We start from the raw sequence: 24,336 nt of genomic DNA on the forward strand, positions 1-24,336 counted from the left end.
CCAAAAAACAACGTCGTCCAATTTATGACGTCAAGTTGCGAGCGCATGTTCGAATCTCCAGAAATGACGTCATGGTAGAACAATGTTTTATCGTGAAATAAACCAGCTTCGTTCTTCATTGTTCTTTGCGATTTATTGCGTAGCTATCTTATATTTTTCTTAAATAAAACACTGCAGGTAGAATAAACCACGAGGGGCGCAGCTTGTACATTTTTATCATAATCCTTAAAGAGGCTGTACATTCTGTTGATATCTCATGTCAGAAATAAACGACTCGTGGTGGTTGTAATCGTACAATAGAACATGGGATACGAGATTTGATATCAACAAGCTTGAGCAATATTTTCCCACAATGATGATGACTCCATGAATAGAATCCGACCTCGGCTATGTCGGACAAATCCATTTTATGAACAGGTGGGTTTGGTATTTGTATTTCCCTGTATATTTTCACAGTCCTCGCGTCGATTATCTGTACCTTTTCTCCCAATACCAATTGTCATATCTCCTACTTTAGGAATCGATCGTTCGGCCACTGCGTTTTCTGCGTTGCCCAGCTAAATCTATGGGGAACAACTCACTAGACACTTCCCTCTCAAAGATAACGTTGTCCAATATACGACGTCATCTAGTTGCGGGCGCATGTTCGAATCTCCAGAAATGACGTCATGAGAGAACAATGTTTTATCGTGAAATAAATCACGCTTCGTTCTTCATTGTTCTTTGTGATTTATTACGTATAGTTAGCCAGCTAATATACTTGTAGATACGCACGTTCACACATATGGACGCACACAGGCGTGTACGCACACGCAGACACAACCACGCACGCACGCCCATCACTTGTCCTTTTAATCTGAAATGAGACCGTAAACCATCATCTCTGGAATACGGAAGACAACTGTGCTCTTCAAACATTATCCAACAGCCCTCCCACCTCCATTTTATGCATAGTCATGTTGAATAAAACAACAACATACATCTAAAGCATTAATTTGGTGACATGATTTGAACAAAAATAACAATAAATTGATTAATATTTGGTTTACAAACGCAGATTATTCTCCGATTTTTTGTGCACGCACACACACACACACAGACACCATTTCCCGAAACTGAAGAAAAACCGACGAAGACACTGAAGTTATCAGATGACGTATTTTAATCGTTTTTGACGCCAATGGTGACGTCATATAGAATTGCTTTCAACAATAACGCTTTGTGACGTCATATCTCAACTGAACAATTATTGAAAATCGCTAAAATTCATGGGATATTATAAGGGTCAGGCTATTTTTCAGGGCATTATCATTTGCATAAGCCCGAGGTTTTCCATTTAACCGCCCGACGAAGGAGGGCAGTTGAAAAGACCAAGGGCTTCTGCAAATGAAAATGCCCTGAAAAAGAGCGTTACCGTTAATATAGCTAAAATGGATGTAATTTGTTATCAAATTAATTATCGGTTTTGAAACATTTACTGCAATCAACACGAATGTCACTAACCCACTTTTGTAGCACTGATAGCGAGCGGTCCCTTTGATCCTAGCCGTGCTGTATCCTGCTAGTGACAGCACAGCTGTGCCACGTTCAGCAGGGCCTGATCCCCATTGGCTGCCGTAACAACAGCAAGCCCCGCCCAGTGAAATGTATACAAAGATACAACATTGTATTGCAGAAGTTGCAACAATGTTATGGAACTAGAGTAACAAGTTGAACACTGTAAACAAAGTAAGGATAAGAATTTATGGGTGAACAACTTACTTACTTACTTACTTTGGAGATTTAACGTGCGCTTTCCGACTGATGCGTATTTCGCACACGGGCCCGGCCAGGCCATTTAATGTGTTTCCGAAAGGGGCGAGGGTGGTCTGTGCAACCCAAGAGGGGGCTTTAGGGGTTGCTTATATAGAATTGGGGAATTTTGAGATTTGGAATAGATGCCGATGGGGTTGGGGAGGAGAACTAAGGGAGCTGGGTATGGTGGATGATTGTTTGTTTATGTAATTTTGATTTGGTAGGTTATTATGGTTTTAGATGCGTTTTATTAGTTCCGTTTTTATTAAGAATACGCCTAAGGCCTTGAAGTTTTCTAGTTTATTTTGTGGGTTTAGTATTGCTTCTAGAGTGAGAGCCTTGTTTAGATTGAGGGTGGTTTGTAATGCGGTTCGATGTGTTAGGTAGTGTGTGCAGTGGATGAGTGCGTGTTCTGGGGTTTCTGGTTGTTTGCAGTGTGGGCAGTTACCTGTAGTGTGTTTTTTAAATTTTTTTAGGTGGTTATTTAGGTTGGTGTGTCCTGTTTGGAGTTTAGTGATTACTCTGTCGATTTTTTTTGATGGATGGAGAATTTTTGGTTTGGTTAGTGGTTTGCTGAGCACTCTTTTGATTTGGCTATTTGAGTTTAGATATAGGTTATGCCATTTTTTTGTGATTTTTTGTTTGTTTACACTTTTAATTTCTGATTTTGAGATGGGTAAGTTTAAGCTTATTTCTGGGATTTTGAGGGATAGTTTAGCTGCTTTATCGGCGTTTTCATTACCGTATATTCCTACGTGGGCGGGTATCCACAAGAAGGTTATTTGTTTGCCTGCTTTTGTTAGGTCGTTGGAGCTTTTAAGTATTTGATTTATTAATTTAGGTCGGTTTTTGGTATTTTTGTTTTGGAGGGCTTGTAGTCCACTTAGGGAGTCAGTAAGTATTAGGATTTTTTGGTTGTTTTTGGATTCTTGATTGTGGAGGGCTGAGGCCATGCCCATTAGTTCGGCCGTGAATATTGATTGGTTATTTGGGAGTCGGAAGGATTGTGTGGTTTTAGTTGGTTGTGTGGTATGGACTCCGAAACCCGTGTGTTTGGAGGTCGGATCTGAGGATCCGTCCGTGTAAATGTGACACCAGTTTGGCCAATTTTTGTGTATGTATGCTAGCGTGGTAGTTTTAGCTATGTTTGGGTCGGTTTGTTTATTTATTTGGCTAGCTAGTGTTGTGTCTATTTTGGGTATTTTAAGTTTAGGGGTGAAGATATTTGATTGTTTGCAGTTTTGTTTAAGATTTTTAATTTGGTGTTCATTTAGGTAGTTTGTTATTCTTTGGGATATTGGGGTAAGTAAGGGGTGTTTACGAGCTAGAGCTTGGTTTTTAGGGCTGATGTTTTGGTTTATTAAGTTTTGGATGAGAGGGTTTGATTGGGACGCGGGCCAGAGGGTGAACAACTTCTTTATTACAAGTATATATACACGTCGGAGGCAATGTTTATACAGTAGGGTAGATATACTGGAGTAGCGAAGCCTGCTGTGTACACACAAGGGCAGTGATGATGACCATGGGTGAAGTCAGTGCCATGAAACAAAGGATGAAGCCAGTAATGTAAACAACGGGATTATGGCTGATTGGGGTCTTTGATGAGTTGATGGTACGCCAGGGGTATGTAATAGCCTTGGTCACGGTTGATTGAGGGCTGAAGTCTTTTGATGTTGATGGCTTCTTGTAGTTTCCTGATCTTGAAGTCTTTGAGGTTGGTGGCGAGGGTTGTGACCCTCTCCCACTGGATGTTGTCGCTTGGGTTGTCACGGATGTGGTCTGATAGAGCTGATTTAGAGTCATCTTTTGGAGACTGAGCTTTGATGTTCTTTAATTCGGGTTTTGAGGGGCCTACTGTATAAACATTGCCTCCGACGTGTATATATACTTGCTTACTGCACTCTGTAAATCACTTGCTTGATAACGTCGCTCTTAATTGTAATAAAGAAGTTTTTCATCCATAAATTCTTATCCTTACTTAGTACTCCAACTTCTAAATGCCTATCAAAGAAGTTACACTGTAAACAAGACAAGAGGAATTGAGAAGTCAAGTGTTTATTCTTCTCAAGTAAATGAACAAGTTTTTTTATGAACGATAAATCTACATGTAGTCAGCAATATTTCAGTCATATCACTGTAGTTATGGAGTCTAGAGCAGGTATTGTTTATTTGTTTGTTTGTTGTTTAATGTCGCACTCAGCAATATTCCTATACGGCATTTCCTATTCTACGCAACTGGGATACGATGACATTCATCATCCAAGTCATCCAGACTGACCACCCGGTCCCGTAAGGCGCCTCTTACGATAAGCTTAGTCGTCTTTTACAGCAAGCAAACCAGTGACTGAAGGCATGAACAATGATCTGTGACATCGGCGTAGGGGGACAAGCAATAAACAATCAGTTTTTTGCCACCTTGTACACGGCTTTTGGAGAGGGATGCGGTTTCCCATGCTGTTGAAAGAACCAATCTAAACCTCCCTAAAGTATAGATAGCTTAATTTACCCATACTCTTGCACATATGGGGGTAGATATAATATTTTAAATTGCTATATAATTATAGAACGCAGCGACAGTCATTCTAGATCTATCTTTAATTCATTGGTAATGAGGACATTTTATGCACGCTAAGTGTAAAGGTTAGATATGACCAGGCTGTGTGCTCTCAAAAAAAAGCTGTAAAGCGCGACCAACCAAACAAAAACAATGCACCTGAAAAAGGCCTCGTGCTTCCCTAGATCCCGTATTGGGCCTCGAATATTAACTTCCGTTTGAGAGTCGTGTGCAACATTTCACTTCCATTTTTCCGACTGTTTGGGGTGGAGCCTTTGTTGGTATATTTTTCTTATTTGACAAGCATGATGACTGATATTTTGTTATTGTACTGCTACATATACATTTAATTAAATCATTTCACACAACCGAAACACCTCCGTTTCCGTCTGCAATGTTCTTTACAAGGAGAACCGGCTACTAGGCCTACTAGTACTCGGCTAGTTACATGTGCCGGTATCAGGGAACGTGAAATGTTTGCACCTTGTATCTTGCGCACTGTTTTCATTGTCGAATACGTTACTCAGTAATTGTAATAGGAGCAATATCTGTTTGTTGATAATTGACAATTGGACAGAAATGTAGTATTTTGATAGAATAGAAACTGGATTGCAAAACATTTGCAACCGGCATCGTCACGTGAAGTCAAGGGTAGATAACTCTAAATTACATTCCAGGTAATGCGTTATCAAATGGTGAATAAATAGACAGTGTTTGAAGTATTACACATTTCGTACGACTAATTGCTTTATTCCCGACATTGGACAAATACAAATTTAGTTATCGATTTCCTACACATCACATATGTTAATTTGTTAATTGTCTTGGAATATGTTATTGATTATTCATGAAAAGTCAGTATTCAACTTTAGATAGGTGTTATAAACTCTGAGCCTCATGTCACAAAACACTATGTGCTGATGGTGGCCATTTGCTGATATTGTTCTATGAATTGATACTTTCATGGCTGATTACTGAAAGAATAGGTGAGGTCAGGTGAAATGGGTTTCAACAAATGTCTTTGGTTTTGACGTCGCATCCAAGATTATTGCACTTATATACTGACGTGCATGCACATGTGTGTGTGGTTGCTTGTACTAGTCCAATCTCATTAAAATCAGATCTTAGTTCTTGCTACCGCTAAACAAAGATCTGAGGACATCCCATTAAGGGTCACGTCAGAATGACCTTTCATCCAACCCATCAGAGCGTCGCTTACCAGATCATGAAAGTGACAGTCGGAATGTATTTTCTAATCATGCAACCACGAAATATTTAACACGGGGTATTCCGAACGACAGTTACAGGTTTTATGATTATATCCATACAATCTAGGCCATCTATAAGCCATTCCAGAATGTTCTTCTTATCAGTTTTAATTTTTTTTAATTGAGAACACGTCAAAATATGTTTCAAAGCGTAGTCGCCAGTTTGAAACTAGTGTCGTAAAGCTCGAGAAAGCTGCCTTCTGATTGGCTAATGTCGATTTGTTGTCAGTCATTTCATTGGTCGGTCAAAATTCGCAAAAGGTCGTTCTGACATGACCCGTAATGGGATGTCCTCAGATCTTTGTTTAGCGGTAGCGAGAACTAAGATCTGATTTTAATTATAACGGGCAATCCGTCAACCTTGCCAAACTCCACGATGACAGTTACATCATGATCATTTGCCATCGCACTTTCTTGTGGAAGTATCATGATATTTTTGAGTCCTATAAAGCTCGCGAACCGACACGACACCAGTTTGCTGGGACTAGATGAATAGTGTTTTTAAATATTTAACTTAAATACCCACATGTGTAACAACTAGTGGGTAACAGAAATTTGAATACCCAGATAGAATTACTGATACCCAACGATTTTAAAATGCATGGGTAAAATACCCACAACACCAAAAGCTTATATCTAGCTCCCTTAATGCCGAGCGCTAGACAGGGTAACAACAAGTACCATCTTTTAACATCGTTTGGTATGATGCAGCTGGGGATGGAAACCCGGACCTTCCGCTCTCTGGGCGGACGCTCTACCACTAGACCAAAGAGGCGGTCCCAGTTAGAATAGAGACAAAATGGTATATAAAAAATCAAGTCTGTTATTTGGAGTTGTGTAACAAGCAAAGTTGGATCCTACCTTTCTGAATATAAATCCCAGATGCACCAGAGTGTCGACTTAACATGCTAAAGAGCTGTTGTTATAACCTATTTGGTCATATTGCTCACACCATTTTATGATCTTTCGATAAATGTTATCCTTCAATAAATATATTATAGTCAACTGAGTGGATTCAGTGTATGAATAAGTCCAACACCCCAACAAATCAGTGACTTGTTTTTTTGCTTGTCATCATGCTCGATCACTGGATTGTCTGGTCCAGACTTGATTATTTACAGACCGCCGTCATATCTAGCTGTAATATTTTTGAGTGTGGCATTAAACAACAAAACCAACAAACACTTAGGAATGTAATATAGTGGTACTTACTAAAATAGTTCATTCACTGTGGTGTTATTTTAAGGTTCAGTGCTTGTGCAGTTTAAAGTGGTGAATATTTGTTACAAAACTTATTTTTTTGAAATTATTTCAGATTTTGACCAAAGATGTTAAACCCACGCAGCATGTCTGGGGGGAACAGACAAGGAAGGGGGAGGGGCATTCTCGGACAGTATTACCCCCCTGGGACAAACATTGGCGCCCAGGCCTCGGGATATGGTGGGGGATACTATAATGATGGGGGATACGGAGGGGGAGGCTACGGTTCCCCAGGTCTGGACAGACAACAGGAGTCCCAGCTTCTACAGCTTTTGAAGAGACAAAGTGATGTGATAGAAAAACTATCTGAACAAGTCGGGTTGGACAATTTGTCACTGCCAGGATACCCCGGGCCTGGCAAGTATGGAGGCAATTATGGGAGCTACGGTGGATATGATGATTATGGATATCATCATGATTATCCATATATGGACATGGGATACCCCGGAATGAATTACGGGATGCAAGGATTTGGTCGCGGAAGAGGAAGAGGGGGACAGAGAGGTGGCAACCAGAACAGGCAGCCTGGCGCGGTGAGTTGTCTCCCCATGGTTGAGTTGTCTCCCCATGGTTTGGGTAAGGATGGTCCTGTGTCATCAGACAATGGTTGATCATTTTCAGTCTGAGGTTACTTCACCAATAAGAATTCAAATCAACATGCTACCATATTATCTGACAAATACTTTAAGGTCGCAATAAGCAAACATCTTTGTTTTGGCTAACCTGTCTCCCTACAAAATAGATCTTGACTAAAGAGAGTTGTATCAAGCTCATTGAAATCAGGTCTTTTCCTCTGATTCGTTGCCTCTCTCCGGGAACCCAGAGAGAACTTCAACTGCCCAGTCCAAGGTAAGGATGGTTGGGTTTTTTTACTACTCAAAAGAAGTTAAGGACCACTTGATTCTTTCATATTACTACAGTTAATCTGGCATGACATGATACATTAACCATAGTAATATGAAAGAATAAGGTGGTCCTTAACTTCTTTGAGTAGTATATTTTCTCCTCTGTCCCAAGATTGGCCACTTCGGTCTGAACAAAATATAAAAAAAACACAAGCATAGTGTTCTTTGGCAAGGAAAGCCTTACAGGAGTAAATGCCATGGCAAATACAACGGAAATAATGAACAACATAGCACAGCCTTTATTGTTCTCCATTCGAAACTGCCTGTTTATCTTTTGTTTTCATGATACAGAAATCAAGTAAGGTTGAGTGTACCTAGAATTTAGAAGCCACCATGATGATTGGCTGAAAGTTCACCTGGTGCGACTTCCACTTGCAGTCGAGGATTTGTCACTGTCAGATCTTGATGAAGATATTGTTTTGAATTGGAGAGTACCAACTTTTCAGCTTGTCTGTCTATTCCTTACAGTTTGATGGTTTCAGTGAAAAACAAAGCAGCTCTCTGCCTGCCTCAGAATTTATCCTGGATTCCAAACTGTATAGTTATAAGTTATACAACTTATAACGTATCCAATGGCTTTGTAGGGGCGGTCGGCTAGACGAGTGGTTAAAGCGTTCGCTCGTCACGCCGAAGACCCTGGTTTGATTCCCGACATGGGTATAATGTGTGAAGCCCATTTCTGGTGTCCACCGCCGTGATATTGCTGGAATATTGCTAAAAGCAGCATAAAACCATACTCACTCACTCACTCAGTGGCTTTGTAGAGTTGACTTCACAAATATCTCCCAACAAACATCATTGAAATCAATGTTATGTTAAAATACATTGTCAAAAGACCTCTGAATTTAAAAGTGAGAACTTATAAAAATGCCAATTTTGAAAAAGATAATTGTTGCTTATTTGGTTAGATATGTGCCTGGATGCTCTGTTCTTGCCAATAGTCCTTACTGCTTTTGTTTTCAGCAACAAAGGCAAGTGAAGAAAGGTGAGTGCATCCTCTATGTACCATGATATTTTTTCTGCGCATAATATTCAAATTTCTTTTTTTTCCAAAATATTGAACCCGCTAGAGGGGGGTGCGCATTATACATGGGTGCGCACTATACTCAAGAAAATATGGTAGTTTAGCGACAATATTGAGACTGGGTGGAGAGTGGAATGTTGGTGGTTTGATCCCTGGCTGCGTCATACCGAAAGTAGTTAAAAGATGGTGAATATTGTTACCATGGTTACCCTGGTGCTCGGCATTAAGATGATAAAATAAGGACTGGTCGCCTTTGAGTCCGTACACTGGTGGAGTATCTGTATTAAAATGTGGCATGGTATCTCAGTGGGGTAGCACTTTAAGTCATAACATTGATAACAGAAAGGAAAAATGGAAGGTTTCCCCTAATCCAAACCTAACACGGGAAAGATAGCAGGTGCTTGTTGGTTTTTATGTCCAGTTCATTCTGTCCTGAAAATACCAACTCTCAAATGTATTTTGTGTTTGTGGATTTCACCAAAGAGGTAAACATCTGTGACCTGAATCATTTCATGCTTTCCTCCCACATTAAGCTGACACGCCATGATACAACTGGAATACTGTTCAAAGCGGTGTTAAACCTAACTCACTCACTTACTCCAATGTGTTTTCTGTTTCTAGGCAAGTCTGGGTATCCAGTCAAGACACCAGTCAACATTGAGCCGGTAGGTTGGCACTTGTTTTGGAGAACAGTCTAATCTTTCCCCAGCTGTAACCAACAAACTGAGTACAATCAAACAATCTATACAATTTTACTATTTACACCAAATTTTGTGTATTTTCCAACCAACAAACTATTCATGTCTTTCACCATTACCAACAAACTATTCCTGTCTTTCACCATTACCAACAAACTATTCCTGTCTTTCACCATTACCAACAAACTATTCATATCTTTCACCATTACCTACAAACTATTCCTGTCTTTCACCATTACCAACAAACTATTCCTGTCTTTCACCATTACCAACAAACTATTCCTGTCTTTCACCATTACCAACAAACTATTCCTGTCTTTCACCATTACCAACAAACTATTCCTGTCTTTCACCATTACCAACAAACTATTCATATCTTTCACCATTACCTACAAACTATTCCTGTCTTTCACCATTACCAACAAACTATTCATATCTTTCACCATTACTTACAAACTATTCATGTCTTTCACCATTACCAACAAACTATTCCTGTCTTTCACCATTACCAACAAACTATTCATATCTTTCACCATTACCTACAAACTATTCATGTCTTTCACCATTACCAACAAACTATTCCTGTCTTTCACCATTACCAACAAACTATTCATATCTTTCACCATTACCTACAAACTATTCCTGTCTTTCACCATTACCAACAAACTATTCCTGTCTTTCACCATTACCAACAAACTATTCATATCTTTCACCATTACCTACAAACTATTCATATCTTTCACCATTACCAACAAACTGTTCCTGTCTTTCACCATTACCAACAAACTAATTATCTCTTTCACTATTACCAACAAACTCTTCATTTTAGGCATATTACTAACTACTCATTTGAACTAATCTCCCCCACCCCCCGGAAGTCAAACAGATGCCCCCCTAGGGTATGACCTAATGAATTCCAAGGAAGGGATGGGGTTGGTGCTGCTGTATGGTAGTAACAGATGTGACCGCTCTGTTTATGTTACTCATATTGCCTGCCACTGTTCCAAGTATATCTCTGCGTAAAGGGATTTACTGGACTTGAAATCCTGTATCCTGAAATCCTGCATCCTGCTCATCATAAATTTTTTAAAACAGATGCACTCAAAACAGTGGAGATCCACTGGGATGCAGAAAATTTGTATGGACACCCGTACTGTCTGTTATCATCCGCTGATATTTGGCCCTAGGTCTGTGACAGATACTAAAAATGTCTTAATTCAGGTTATCTTTACCACTAGTATCTTGTAGTCTTGCAACAATGTCTTGTATTTCACTGGGAAGAGAACCTATAAAAAGTATAAGGCTGGAACTATTTCATTTGTGGATGTCATCGTCTATTGTCATATGTATGTGTCAATTCTAATTTATGAATATCGATATTGAATTACCGTATTCGACGTAATAAACGCCCAGGGCACTCTCAAAATTAGAAATAGGGGGCTCTTATTAGAATATTCTTTTGGTGAAAAAAAACAGAGTTGAAAGATAAATTTCATGGTTATGCTGACAGCCTGAAATGTTTATGTACGACAGATATATTTTTCCAGAATTTTATTGCCCATAAGTAAGGGTGCATATTATATGCCAATAAATTAGTCTTGTGTACATTGATCAATGGGAAGGGGTGCTAATTGGGAGTGTTCAATAGCCAATATATCAGCAAATGTCACCGTGAGCGCTTATTAGAGCTGGGCGTTTATTACGTCGAATACGGTAATAATTGACTGACACAGAAACGTGTACATTTGTTAGCCTTACCATGGTAAAGATGGACAATCAGAAGGCAGAATATTCAATTTTATTCATTTAACGGATCAGCCCAGTTTATATTGAGCATTGGTTGATTAACTGCTGGTCTGTATAAGATTTGTTATTTCTGTACACATACAGAATAACTCATTTTGTTTTGATCAATATATCGATATGTCATATTTTTCAGTCGGTATATCAGTACTAAACTTAACAATCAATGACACCCCTAATTTCATTCTTATTAATTTGATTATTAACATTCCTAAGTGGTAGTAAACTCTAACTCTCTCACTCACATTAGTTTCGTGTTGTTTCAGGGGCAGTATGAAGACAATTACACTTTCTACTGCCATGCCTGTAAATACCAGTGCACGAACAATGCCGTAAGTAGTGCTTAGTGTCAAGGACTCATTCCTGTCACTGTCGGACAAAGTGTAGCCATCACCTTCACCTTGGCCCTGTTCCCCCAAACCTGAAGGTACCCAGGTGTCCAGAGCATAGTAGGTCTCCAATTCTCGTTTTCCTGTGAGGATTCCAGGGCAGAACAGGTCCCCAGTATCCCATTCTTGTCTCCCTGTGGGGATTCCAGTACAGAACAGGTCCACAGTATCCCATGCTTGTCTCCCTGTGGGGATTCCAGGGCAGAGTAGGTCTCCAGTATCCTGTGCTTGTCTCCGTATGGGGATTCCAGGGCAGAGTAGGTCTCTAGTATCCCATGCAGAGTAGGTCTCTAGTATCCCATGCTTGTCACCATGTGGGGATTCCAGAGCAGAGTTGGTCCCTAGTAATCCATGCTTGTCTCCATGTGGGGATTCCAGGGCAGAGTAGGTCCACAGTATCCCATGCTTGTCTCCGTATGGGGATCTCCAGGGCAGAATAGGTCCCTAGTATCCCATGCTTGTCTCCATGTGGGGATTCCAGGGCAGAGTAGGTCTCTAGTATCCCATGCTTGTCTCAATGTGGGGATTCCGTGGAAGTGTAGGTCTCTAGCATCCCATGCTTGTCTCAAAGTGGGGATTCCAGGGCAGAGTAGGTCTCTAGCATCCCATGCTTGTCTCAATGTGAGGATTCCAGAGCAGAGTAGGTCTCTGGCATCCCATACTTGTCTCAATGTGGGGATTCCGTGGAAGTGTAGGTCTCTAGCATCCCATGCTTGTCTCCATGTGGGGATTCCAGAGCAGAACAGGTCCACAGCATCCCATGCTTGTCTCCATGTGGGGATTCCAGGGCAGAACAGGTCCACAGCATCCCATGCTTGTCACCATGTGGGGATTCCAGAGCAGAGTAGGTCCCTAGTAACCCATGCTTGTCTCCATGTGGGGATTCCAGGGCAGAGTAGGTCCCTAGTAACCCATGCTTGTCTCCATGTGGGGATTCCAGGGCAAAACAGGTCCACAGCATCCCATGCTTGTCTCCATGTGGGGATTCCAGGGCAGAGTAGGTCCCTAGTATCCCATGCTTGTCTCCATGTGGGGATTCCAGGGCAGAACAGGTCCACAGCATCCCATGCTTGTCACCATGTGGGGATTCCAGAGCAGAGTAGGTCCACAGCATCCCATGCTTGTCACCATGTGGGGATTCCAGGGCAGAACAGGTCCACAGCATCCCATGCTTGTCACCATGTGGGGATTCCAGAGCAGAGTAGGTCCCTAGTAACCCATGCTTGTCTCCATGTGGGGATTCCAGGGAAAAACAGGTCCACAGCATCCCATGCTTGTCTCCATGTGGGGATTCCAGGGCAGAGTAGGTCCCTAGTATCCCATGCTTGTCTCCATGTGGGGATTCCAGGGCAGAACAGGTCCACAGCATCCCATGCTTGTCACCATGTGGGGATTCCAGAGCAGAGTAGGTCCCCAGTATCCTGTGCTTGTCTCCATGTGGGGATTCCAGGGCAAAACAGGTCCACAGCATCCCATGCTTGTCTCCATGTGGGGATTCCAGGGCAGAACAGGTCCACAGCATCCCATGCTTGTCTCCATGTGGGGATTCCAGGGCAGAACAGGTCCCTAGTAACCCATGCTTGTCTCCATGTGGGGATTCCAGGGCAGAGTAGGTCCCTAGTAACCCATGCTTGTCTCCATGTGGGGATTCCAGGGCAAAACAGGTCCACAGCATCCCATGCTTGTCTCCATGTGGGGATTCCAGGGCAGAGTAGGTCCCTAGTATCCCATGCTTGTCTCCATGTGGGGATTCCAGGGCAGAACAGGTCCACAGCATCCCATGCTTGTCACCATGTGGGGATTCCAGGGCAGAACAGGTCCACAGCATCCCATGCTTGTCTCCATGTGGGGATTCCAGGGCAGAACAGGTCCACAGCATCCCATGCTTGTCACCATGTGGGGATTCCAGAGCAGAGTAGGTCCCTAGTAACCCATGCTTGTCTCCATGTGGGGATTCCAGGGCAAAACAGGTCCACAGCATCCCATGCTTGTCTCCATGTGGGGATTCCAGGGCAGAGTAGGTCCCTAGTATCCCATGCTTGTCTCCATGTGGGGATTCCAGGGCAGAGTAGGTCCCCAGTATCCCATGCTTGTCTCCATGTGGGGATTCCAGGGCAGAGTAGGTCTCTCGTATCCCATGCTTGTCTCCATGTGGGGATTCCAGAGCAGAACAGGTCCCCAGTATCCCATGCTTGTCTCCATGTGGGGATTCCAGAGCAGAACAGGTCCCCAGTATCCCATGCTTGTCTCCATGTGGGGATTCCAGAGCAGAGTAGGTCCCTAGTATCCCATGATTGTCTCCATTTGGAGATTCCCATCCTAGTTGTAAGAGGTGACTAGTCTGGTTGCAGTTTGGGACCAGATTGTGAGTGTGCCCAGACAGTGTTAAATGACGTCCACTCCCACACTTATGCAATCTTACTGTCAGAAAAATAAAACATTCACTAGCGGCAACTTTAACATAGTGTTTGCACCGTTTCTTTCGTAATGAGCACGGAAGTTTGCATGAGGGGAATGAAATACTGCCTGATTTGTTTCCACTTCTAATTTTTGGGTTTTGATCCATAAACTGGTGATAACAACTTTTCACCAAAGACACTCTTTATTCCACTGGACACATGTCATATTATGAGTTGTAGCAGGATCACCAGGGGTACATGGGGTTTTATGCGTCCGGCATTAGGTTTTATACCACAATTTATCTTACCAACATGATATTGCGAAATAATTCAAATATATTCCATATTGATAAAAAACAGCTTCTCGATTCAGCTGAGGTTAGCTTTTGCTATGTCAGGTGACATCCATTGGCTCGGAAAATGCGAGCTGCCTTTTGCTTTGAAGTGGGGTATAAAGCATTTATTCTGTCTCTCAGAAATGCATATGCAGCCTGCTCTTTGGAATCCATAAACTGTCTTGCAAAGAGGCTCTGTTTAAGTTGTATGTACGTTAATGTTTCAGGACCGTAAGAACCACAATAAGGGACACAAGCACCTGCAGCGGATGGAGGAAGTCAACCGTCTGCCCAAACACCAAGCTCAGCCCATCCTGGACAAGATTGCCGAGGTGAAGGCGTTGAGGGAGAAGGAGAAGAAACTCATGTGAGTAGATCCACCCTGACACCTGTGAGTAGACAAAGCCTGACACCTGTGAGTAGATCCACCCTGACACCTAGGGGTAGATCCAGCCTGACACCTGTGAGTAGATCCACCCTGACACCTGTGAGTAGATCCAGCCTGACACCTGTGGGTAGATTCAGCCTGACACCTGTGAGTAGATCCACCCTGACACCTGTGAGTAGATCAAGCCTGACACCTGTGAGTAGATCCACCCTGACACCTGTGAGTAGATCCACCCTGACACCTGTGAGTAGGTCCAGCCTGACACCTGTGGGTAGATCCACCCTGACACCTGTGAGTAGATCCACCTGACACCTGTGAGTAAATCCAGCCTGACACCTGTGAGTAAATCCACCTGACACCTGTGAGTAGATCCACCCTGACACCTGTGGGTAGATCCACCCTGACACCTGTGAGTAGATCCAGCCTGACACCTGTGAGTAGATCCAGCCTGACACCTGTGAGTAGATCCACCCTGACACCTGTGAGTAGATCCAGCCTGACACCTGTGGGTAGATCCACCCTGACACCTGTGAGTAGATCCACCTGACACCTGTGAGTAAATCCAGCCTGACACCTGTGAGTAAATCCACCTGACACCTGTGAGTAGATCCACCCTGACACCTGTGAGTAGATCCACCCTGACACCTGTGAGTAAATCCAGCCTGACACCTGTGAGTAAATCCACCTGACACCTGTGAGTAGATCCAGCCTGACACCTGTGAGTAGATTCAGCCTGACACCTGTGAGTAGATCCACCCTGACACCTGTGAGTAGATCCTCCCTGACACCTGTGAGTAGATCCCCCCTGACACCTGTGAGTAGATCCAGCCTGACACCTGTGAGTAGATCCAGCCTGACACCTGTGAGTAGATCCAGCCTGACACCTGTGGGTAGATCCAGCCTGACACCTGTGAGTAGATCCAGCCTGACACCTGTGAGTAGATCCAGTCTGAAACCTGTGAATAGAACCACCCTGACACCTGTGAGTAGATCCTCCCTGATACCTGTGAGTAGATCCTCCCTGATACCTGTGAGTAGATTCAGCCTGACACCTGTGAGTAGATCCTCCCTGACACCTGTGAGTAGATCCTCCCTGACACCTGTGAGTAGATCCACCCTGACACCTGTGAGTAGATCCTCCCTGACACCTGTGAGTAGATTCAGCCTGACACCTGTGAGTAGATCCTCCCTGACACCTGTGAGTAGATCCACCCTGACACCTGTGAGTACATCCACCCTGACACCTGTGAGATGATCCACCCTGACACCTGTGAGTAGATCCACCCTGACACCTGTGAGTAGATCCACCCTGACACCTGTGAGTAGATCCACCCTGACACCTGTGAGTACATCCACCCTGACACCTGTGAGTAGATCCACCTGACACCTGTAAGACCTAGAGCCTCACCAATTCAGTCAGAAGCAAAGTTTGCTTTAATTTTGATGCAAATTAGTTAAATACCATCATATTATGTACGATTGATAATGATGGCATTATCGAATTACAGTCTTTTATGATAATTCTATCCATTTTTACCTATATGTTCGCTACTGTATGTTTTTTGTTGCAGGCAATGCATTATCTGTGATATCGACCTCCCTGTCCCCTACTCAGACCACAAGAACCAAAACCAACACAAAGTAAGCAACATGTTGGTGACCCGTGAAGATCCGGGGTAGAATAGGTATTCAGCAACCCATGCTTGCTGTAAAAGGCGACTATGCTTGTCGTAAGTGGCGACTAACGGGATCGGGTGGTCAGGCTCGCCGACTTGGTTGATGCATGTCATCGATCCCAATTGCGTGGATCGATGCTCATGATATTAATCACTGGATTGTCTGGTCCAGACTCGATTATTTACAGACCGCCGTCATCTAGCTGGAATATTGCTGAGTGCGGTGTTAAACAACAAATCGACTAACCAACATATCAACCAACCAACATTGTTGGTATTGGTGTTACTGTGTACTGCTATTTAGTTTTTTAGAGCTATTGAACCCCTTACATTCCCAACATAATGTAATTATATAACTTTACAATATATATTGTTATTGTTACACTGTAAACTGATCAGTATAATCAATTTGGATTACCTGTAATAAGAGTGTACTCCTGCTATTTTGACTCTGACTGGAATATACTGGCTTCTGTCCCCCAGAACCGGATGAGACAGGTGAAGGCCGGTTGTGGATGCTGCAAAACAGGAGCCTTTAAAAACTTCACCGAGTTCAAGGAACACAGGCAGCTTGAAGGACACAAACAGGTATTTTCCACAGTTCACATATTGAGATGACATGCTGTGATACAACTGAAGTAGTCTTCCTTTGGGGCACCACACCCAACTCAACCACTCACTGTCCAGGTGGAGCGGTGGGGTAGTCCAGTGGGTAAAGCGTTTGGTCGGCACGCCGAAGACCTGGTTTAAATTCCCAACATGGGTACTTTGTGTGAAGCCAATTTCCACTCACTGTCCAGGTGGAGCGATGGGGTAGTCTAGTGGGTAAAGCGTTTGGTCGGCACGCCGAAGACCTGGTTTCAATTCCCCACATGGGTACTTTGTGTGAAGCCAATTTCCACTCACTGTCCAGGTAGAGCGGTGGGGTAGTCTAGTGGGTAAAGCGTTTGGTTGGCACTCCGAAGACCTGGTTTAAATTCCCCACATGGGTACTTTGTGTTCACCCCATGACATGTGACTGTCAGATAGCTCTCTGGACAATAACTTCCATGAAGTATTGATTTGATTTGCTGGCACAGGTGTTTATCTGTTTGTATTTTGTTTATCTGTTTGTATTTTATTTACAGAACGCAGAGTCTGCTAGGGAGAAGTTGGAGGCGGAGATTGAGAAATGTACCGATGAAGTAAGACCCGCACCTTCAGCCTGTAATTCTGTGTGAAACCAATTTTTGAATACCTACACGGATTATGGCGTTATGTGGGGGGGGGGATCTAAAATGAGAATCAGGTGGCTACTGTATATGATGTATTTGCCAAAGTGGCCGTGAATGTCTCCGTGGTCTAGTGGATAGAGTCTGCCCGGAGAGCTGAAAGTCGGTGGTTCTATACTAAAAGATGGTACTTGTTGTTTCCCTGCCTGGCTCAAGGCATTAAGGGGCAAAAACAAGGACTGGTCGGCTTGGAGTCAGGATACTGTGTCTGAGTGGGGAATCATGTTAAACTGTTACATGGTATCTCAATGGGCTGGTACTATAAAACTGGTATTATTACTACCTGTTGCTCAGTCATTTCTCCTCAGAATGTACTGTAATTCTCGTAATTTCTCTGAAATTGCCAGACTGAGGAAATGAACGTTGGTATGTGTAGCTCTCCTTATGACATCATCTTTGTTCCATATATTGGGATTTTCCTGTGTCTTTGTGAAACAATTGGAAAAAGTATTCTCCTTGGAAGATTTATGAGGATTAACTTCGAGTTGGAACTTTGTGTAAAGTAAATTGAACAGTTGTGTATTGCAACATTGTTCTGCAAGAGTCGATTCATTCTTGCAAATTTGGAAACATTGTTACCATGGTTACTTGCTTCATATTTCGTAATATGTTCATCCTCAGTATTTATGCAGAATATAATTGCGTAGCCAACAGCAGTTTGTTTTAAGTGTCTGTCTATCGAGGTGAGCTTCAGTGCCCTGGCACTTTTTTCATGTGAGTGAATTACACATATATTTTGATGGATAACATTCTCATAATGCTGTGATTTTGCTGAAGACAAATGGCATGAGGCCATTCTAGAACATTTCCATGATTTTATCAATTTCTGAGTCAGAGCTCTTTTATGTCATTGCCATTTTGGAAAACATTCTTCAGTGTCCAAACCGATCTGAAACCCAAAGAAAGATATTTCCAATCACATCAGACTGTTGTTTACAGATGCAGTATTATGTGTTCTTTTGCTATTGTTAAGTACGGTTGTTCTTTTTTTGCAGGCTACTTTCCCTGCTTTTGAAGAAGGCACACCCCTAGGTGAGTGAAAGAAGATGTAGACCTGTTACTTAACCTCCCAATACTTTGTGCCAGGAAATGCCTGGGTTAGGAGATAGGTATCTAGCAACCCGTGTCAGGGGAGGATCCAGGATCTTAAAAAAGGAGGGGTCCACTTGCAGTGAAGAGGGGGAGGGAGGATGGAGAATCAACCCAAAATATACCAAACATGTTATGTAAACCGTTATTAATTTTGCTTTAAGAACCAAATCAACATGTTATCATGGTAGGCAATCTGCAAACATACAAAATGTCATTAGATGAAAAAGGGGTGTGAGTTTGGCCACCCCCAGACCCCCTCCCCCCTCTAAATGGGATTGGGTGTTCAGACTGGGGTGAGATGATCCCAGGCACAAGGTCAGTTTGTCTCCTTGTAAAGGCAACCAAAGGGCCAGTAGAAATCCAGGCTTTTTAGAGGTTGCCCTTACATGTTGTCACTATTTGGGCTTATACATGTTACTGGTTAGCTTTCACCACTCTTATTGTGTTCTGATGGATATGTTGGTGATGTTTTCAATCACTGGTTTGCCCCGTCACTGCTATGGTACAGGTGGAACATCGCTCGTTCGCTCACTCACTCACTCACTCACTCGATCACTCACTCACTCTCTCTCTCTCTCTCTCTCACTCACTCACTCACTCACTCACTCACTCACTCACTCACTCGATCACTCACTCAACCACTCATTCAACCACTCACCCAACCACTCACTCACTCATACATAGCTGGCATATTGCCGGCCGTGACGTAAAACAACATTCACTCAGGCAAAGAGTGAGTGAGTGAGTTTGATTTTACCCCCCGCTTTCAGGAATATTCCAGCAATATCACGGCGGGGGACACCAGAAATGGGCTTCACACAGTGTACCCATGTCGGTAATCAAACCCGGGTTTTCGGCGTGACGAGCGAACGCTTTAACCACTAGGCTACCCGACCGCCCCACTCAGGCAAGGAAAGGGGGCCCAACTGAAGTAAAAGAAAGAGTAACATTGGCTTGAGAACTTTTTATAATGTCTCAGTAGTTGTCAAGATATGAGAGGAGAATTACTATGATGATCACATTCACCAACAAATGTCCAGATGAGAAAGAAATATTTCCCCCAGAAAGATGAGCTTCTGTACCTTTTCGGGTTTAAAACAAAGTTTCAAGCATCATTACTGTTACCATGGTAATGTTTGATTTAACTTACTTGCATGAAATTCAGTGTTTTTCTGCACATTTGTTGCCATGGTAACTTGTTGAATGGTGATGTTGCAGGACAAATGTACATCCAGAGGGTGGAAGGATTCTACTGTACGCTGTGTAAAAAGTTCTTCCTGTCCGAACAGGAAGCCAAGATTGAGCATTGTGGTATCAGAGCTCACTACAACAAGGTCAAGGTAGGTTGTCGGCGTCGTCAGCACGGCTAATGTGATAGGGGTAACCATGGAAATACTGTATACTACGGTTCTAACAAGGGACCACTAATTTTAATTCGTTATAACTGTAGTTTGTTATAAGCATATATACAGCATATGGACGACATATCCCAAAACAGTTCATTATATCCATCAGTTTGTTATAAGGGTGTTTGTTATAAACATAGTTTAATGTACTGGGTTGAAACAGTTGGTAATATCCGTAGGGGTTCTGGGTGTGAATTGGCAACCTATCCAGGTCGAATTAGGCTGCTAGATGGATTTAGTTGTCTGACTATGGAGACTTGGTTGATTGCACGTCATTAAACCCTGATGTCATGGATCATTGCTCACAATCTCAATCACTGGATTGTCTGATCCAGACTCTATTATTTACGTGCCGCCATCATATTACTGGAATATTGTGGCGTTAACCAACCAGCAAACCTAACATTCACTTCCTCATCTTTTGTAGATGTCCAAAATCAAATCTGAAGAAACAGAGGAAAAAACGTCGGATTCGGAGGCGGCCAAGTCGGACAGCGCATCGGCTAACAATATCAACCAAGAAGCAACTAATGGAAACTAGTTATCCTCCTTGTCAGATATCACTCATTGCCATTCATCATGGTTAAGGCAATGCCTGCTGCCTCCAAATTATCTCTGTAATATCATTCAAGTCATGTATCATCTGTCGGATTAAGCACCATGGGAATTCAATAGCCCTGTGTGCCGAGGATGGTCTCTGTGCCATTGATCAATTACAGTACACCCTCACTGCAGCAGGCATAAGCCTCTACCGTGAACAATGGTGACATTGAGGATGACCTTGAGGATGCCCTTGGATTGTGATGACCTTGGTGAGATGATGTAGGGGATGATGATGATGGCAATGATGCTGTCTTGGCGTTTGTGTCAAAATGTGATGCTGCAACAACTGAACTGAATGGAAGAAGTCAGAATTCAGCAAAGTTTTATATATTTACTCTATTATCATGATAATTGTCCTGTATACTTTACTACAGAATGAAGAGTATTTCTAATATGAAATGAATTTTTAACGTAGAAATAAAACATTTGTATATTCTTCAAACGAATTGAATAGTTGAAAACATGATTAGTTGTGTCAAACACGAGTAACATGGCTACATTTATGCATGTTTTTGAAAACTAAGCTTGACACTTGTTTATTATCATATTCAGTGAAGTTGTGATAAGTTAGAGTTTTTTATTTTTCTTACTACTTGTTGTGTTAAATTGTATTCAATATGTATATTCAAGTTTGGGGTTTGTTTGTATTTTAAAGATGTTATCTAAATCTCTTGATACTCACAGTAATATAATGTAGAAGTATTTCATACACCTGAGCAGGGCTCATCAACTTGAAAGAAAGAACTGTGACATGTATATTTCAACATTATGGTTTAATGTACCTGAATTGGAATATGCCTGACACCCCTCAGGTCGGAATGGGACTGGCCCTAATCGTGTCATGAATATTCATGTTTATCAAGTCCAGGTTTGACAATATATAGTATCAAAACTTTGCTGAAACCTGACTTACCACTGTGAATATTATACATACTGGATTCCTATAACTTAATTGATAATATTTTGTTTATATATTTTGATTATTATGTTTTCATGTTTTGTATATTTGTCTTTTCATGCCTATGCGTTTCACGCGGTTTTTTCTGTTAAGCTTCTGTCGTTGATGCTAAGTACCATGTTGTGATGCTCTGTCATTACAATGGCTTACTTACATATTATGATCGGAATAACATCAAAATTCTTCAGAGAATTTGATGGTTCCAATTTGTGCATGGGCCAAAGACAACTGACATTGATAGATATTTAAAGGTTGGTTTGTATTAGACTTGACCTTTTCCTCTAATAATGGAATTTTTCACACATATATTTCGAGTAGTTTATATATTAATTCCTTCATGAGAATTTTTCTATGTGTTTAGACTCCTGTGAATGATTTTGGCAGATAGAACAAAATTTATCCACTTTTTGAGGGATTTTCTGGATTTTTATGTTGTATGAAAAAAATCTAAAAAAAAATAATTTCCCTTCAGTGTTTTCAAGGGAATGATTATTATTTTTTAACTTTCTGTTTGTTCTTTTTTGATGGAGTAATTCCAGATGACAATGACACAAAAGACCTTTATGTTAGTTTTATCAACACCTGATGAGAAATCTACAAGTAGGATTGAAAGGTAGAGAAGTGCAGTTTGAAAACAATGTTTATCAAAGGGAGGTCACTCTCATTACTTCTCGGCAGATCCTGAGAGGCATGTTTTCAAACAAACCACAGCAATTGTTTACACAATACCATGTTGTGAAAAGTAGGCTGTGGTGACAAAAAGGTTGATTTGAATACTGACAAAGGTCTTAGAAGATTGTGTCACATTTCTGAGATGTAACCAAATGTGCTGAAATATTTGGGGCTGGTGTCATCCACCCCGATATACGATTACTCTTTTCATGTAGTGTTTTTATTGACTATATTTTTCAGCACTTGGCACTGCTTTCAGCTTGAAAGTTGCTTTACATTTGGAGCATGCTTTCCCGTGAATATTTTGATTTTTTTCCTAGCTATGTTGTCTCCATCTAGTCCTGGTAGACCTTGACCCACACTCACACACACTCGGGATGTTGACTAGACTGTCTTTTGCAAAGATGAAAAATATACAATAAAATATGCAGTTTGATCATATGCTTTACTGACATATTTAGGAGAAGAAAGTATGTTTTCAATTTAGAGCTAGGTTACCTGGAGACATAACCATGCTAAATTTATATTGGGAACTGAACATGCTGCTTGAGGTTTTAAGTGTTTGGTTTAGCATGGCTACATCTACATGTAACCTGGCTTAAAATCGAAAACTCAGAATGTTTTATCTCCATGCAAAAGTTACGAAACTAAATGCAAACTTCGTTAAATATTGAGTGAAGTGGCATGGGTGTAGTCCATTGGTTTGATTGTTGATTTCAGTTCCGGAAACACTGATAACAGCCTTTCAACAAGTAATGGCACATCATGCGCTTGAACAATATTTCATTACATTAGGGGGCCTGGGTGGCCCAGTCGTCTAAGGTGCTGTGATTCGCTTTGCAGAGTTGCGTCCCTTGGGCACACCAGAAACCTATGATTGTGGGTTGGAATCCCGGTTCGCCCCGATTATGTTTCTGGGTTTGTCAGCACCATACCCATGCTTGTGTGTTTGACCGAAGTGGTAAACGTCTGAAACCTGGATCACTTCTGGCTTTCCTCCCACATTAAGCTGACATCCCGTGATATAACTGGAATACTGTTAAAAGCGGCGTTAAACCCAACTCACTCGCTCACTAATGCAACTATCTTGAACCTCGTTTCACCTTACCTCACTTTGATAGTTTCTTGCTGTATGTAATATTTTTTTTAACCCTTCAGCACAGAAAGAAAAACACCAAAATTACAGCAATGGATGGCAAGCCATAAGCACCGACACAGCCTCCATATTATTTTGATTTGAAACCTTTAAATATTTTTTGACTGTGGGTCAAGAGTGTTGCAAGGACACAATGGAGGCGACGTTGACTTGGTGGACATTCAAGGTTGTTCCTTGAGAAAGGTTTACTTTCAACTGTGCAAATGACAGTGATGCATTGACCTGAATAACACTGCAGGAGTCTCTGCTGAAGGGAGGTAACTGCAGTCAAATCAGAATTAAGATTGCAAATGACAGTGATGCACTGACCTGAATAACACTGCAGGAGTCTGCTGAAGGGAGGCAACTGCAGTGAGGTCAGAATTAAGACACTTATGTAATTATGTTGGTTTTCATGTTACATCACAGCTGTTGGAAGTTATGTAACCGGAGCTATTTTGGAATTAAAGAGTAGGCAGGCACCGCTTCTCATTGTCTGTTGTTGTATGTGACTGACTGACCTCCGTGTTGTAGTGAATGGAGTACCCAGAGAGTGGAAGCCAGTGGGACGATTCCGGCGGTCTTACCAAAGATGTTAAGATGGTACTTGTTGTTACCCTGCCTGATGCTCGGACTGATTGTCGCTTTTTACTTTGAGCTGTCTGTGTGCATTAATGTCATTAATCAGATTAGTTTTAGGGCTAAA

General features: G+C 42.0%; 1 protein-coding gene across 3 annotated transcripts; it reads left to right on the top strand.

Annotated features, from left to right (window-relative positions):
- The first annotated feature begins 4,585 nt into the window (after positions 1-4,585).
- On the top strand, positions 4,586-24,117 carry LOC139459734 (zinc finger protein on ecdysone puffs-like). Of its 3 annotated transcripts, none has more exons than XM_071241382.1 (12): positions 4,586-4,629; positions 6,932-7,409; positions 8,745-8,766; positions 9,427-9,470; positions 11,573-11,638; positions 14,657-14,796; positions 16,389-16,458; positions 16,977-17,081; positions 17,621-17,677; positions 18,760-18,796; positions 20,075-20,196; positions 20,690-24,117. In XM_071241382.1, exons 2-12 carry the CDS (start codon positions 6,945-6,947, stop codon positions 20,801-20,803), a joined length of 1,242 nt encoding a protein of 413 aa, XP_071097483.1. In that variant the 5' UTR covers positions 4,586-4,629; positions 6,932-6,944; the 3' UTR covers positions 20,804-24,117. The 3 variants fall into 3 exon arrangements, with proteins under 3 accessions (XP_071097483.1, XP_071097485.1, XP_071097484.1); XM_071241384.1 differs by having other exon boundaries at positions 8,748-8,766; XM_071241383.1 differs by having other exon boundaries at positions 4,586-4,625.
- The last annotated feature ends 219 nt before the right edge of the window (positions 24,118-24,336 follow it).

The sequence above is a fragment of the Haliotis cracherodii genome, unplaced genomic scaffold, assembly GCF_022045235.1.
Source record: "Haliotis cracherodii isolate W230 unplaced genomic scaffold, xgHalCrac1.p SCAF_13, whole genome shotgun sequence".
Taxonomy (NCBI): Eukaryota; Metazoa; Mollusca; class Gastropoda; order Lepetellida; family Haliotidae; genus Haliotis; species Haliotis cracherodii.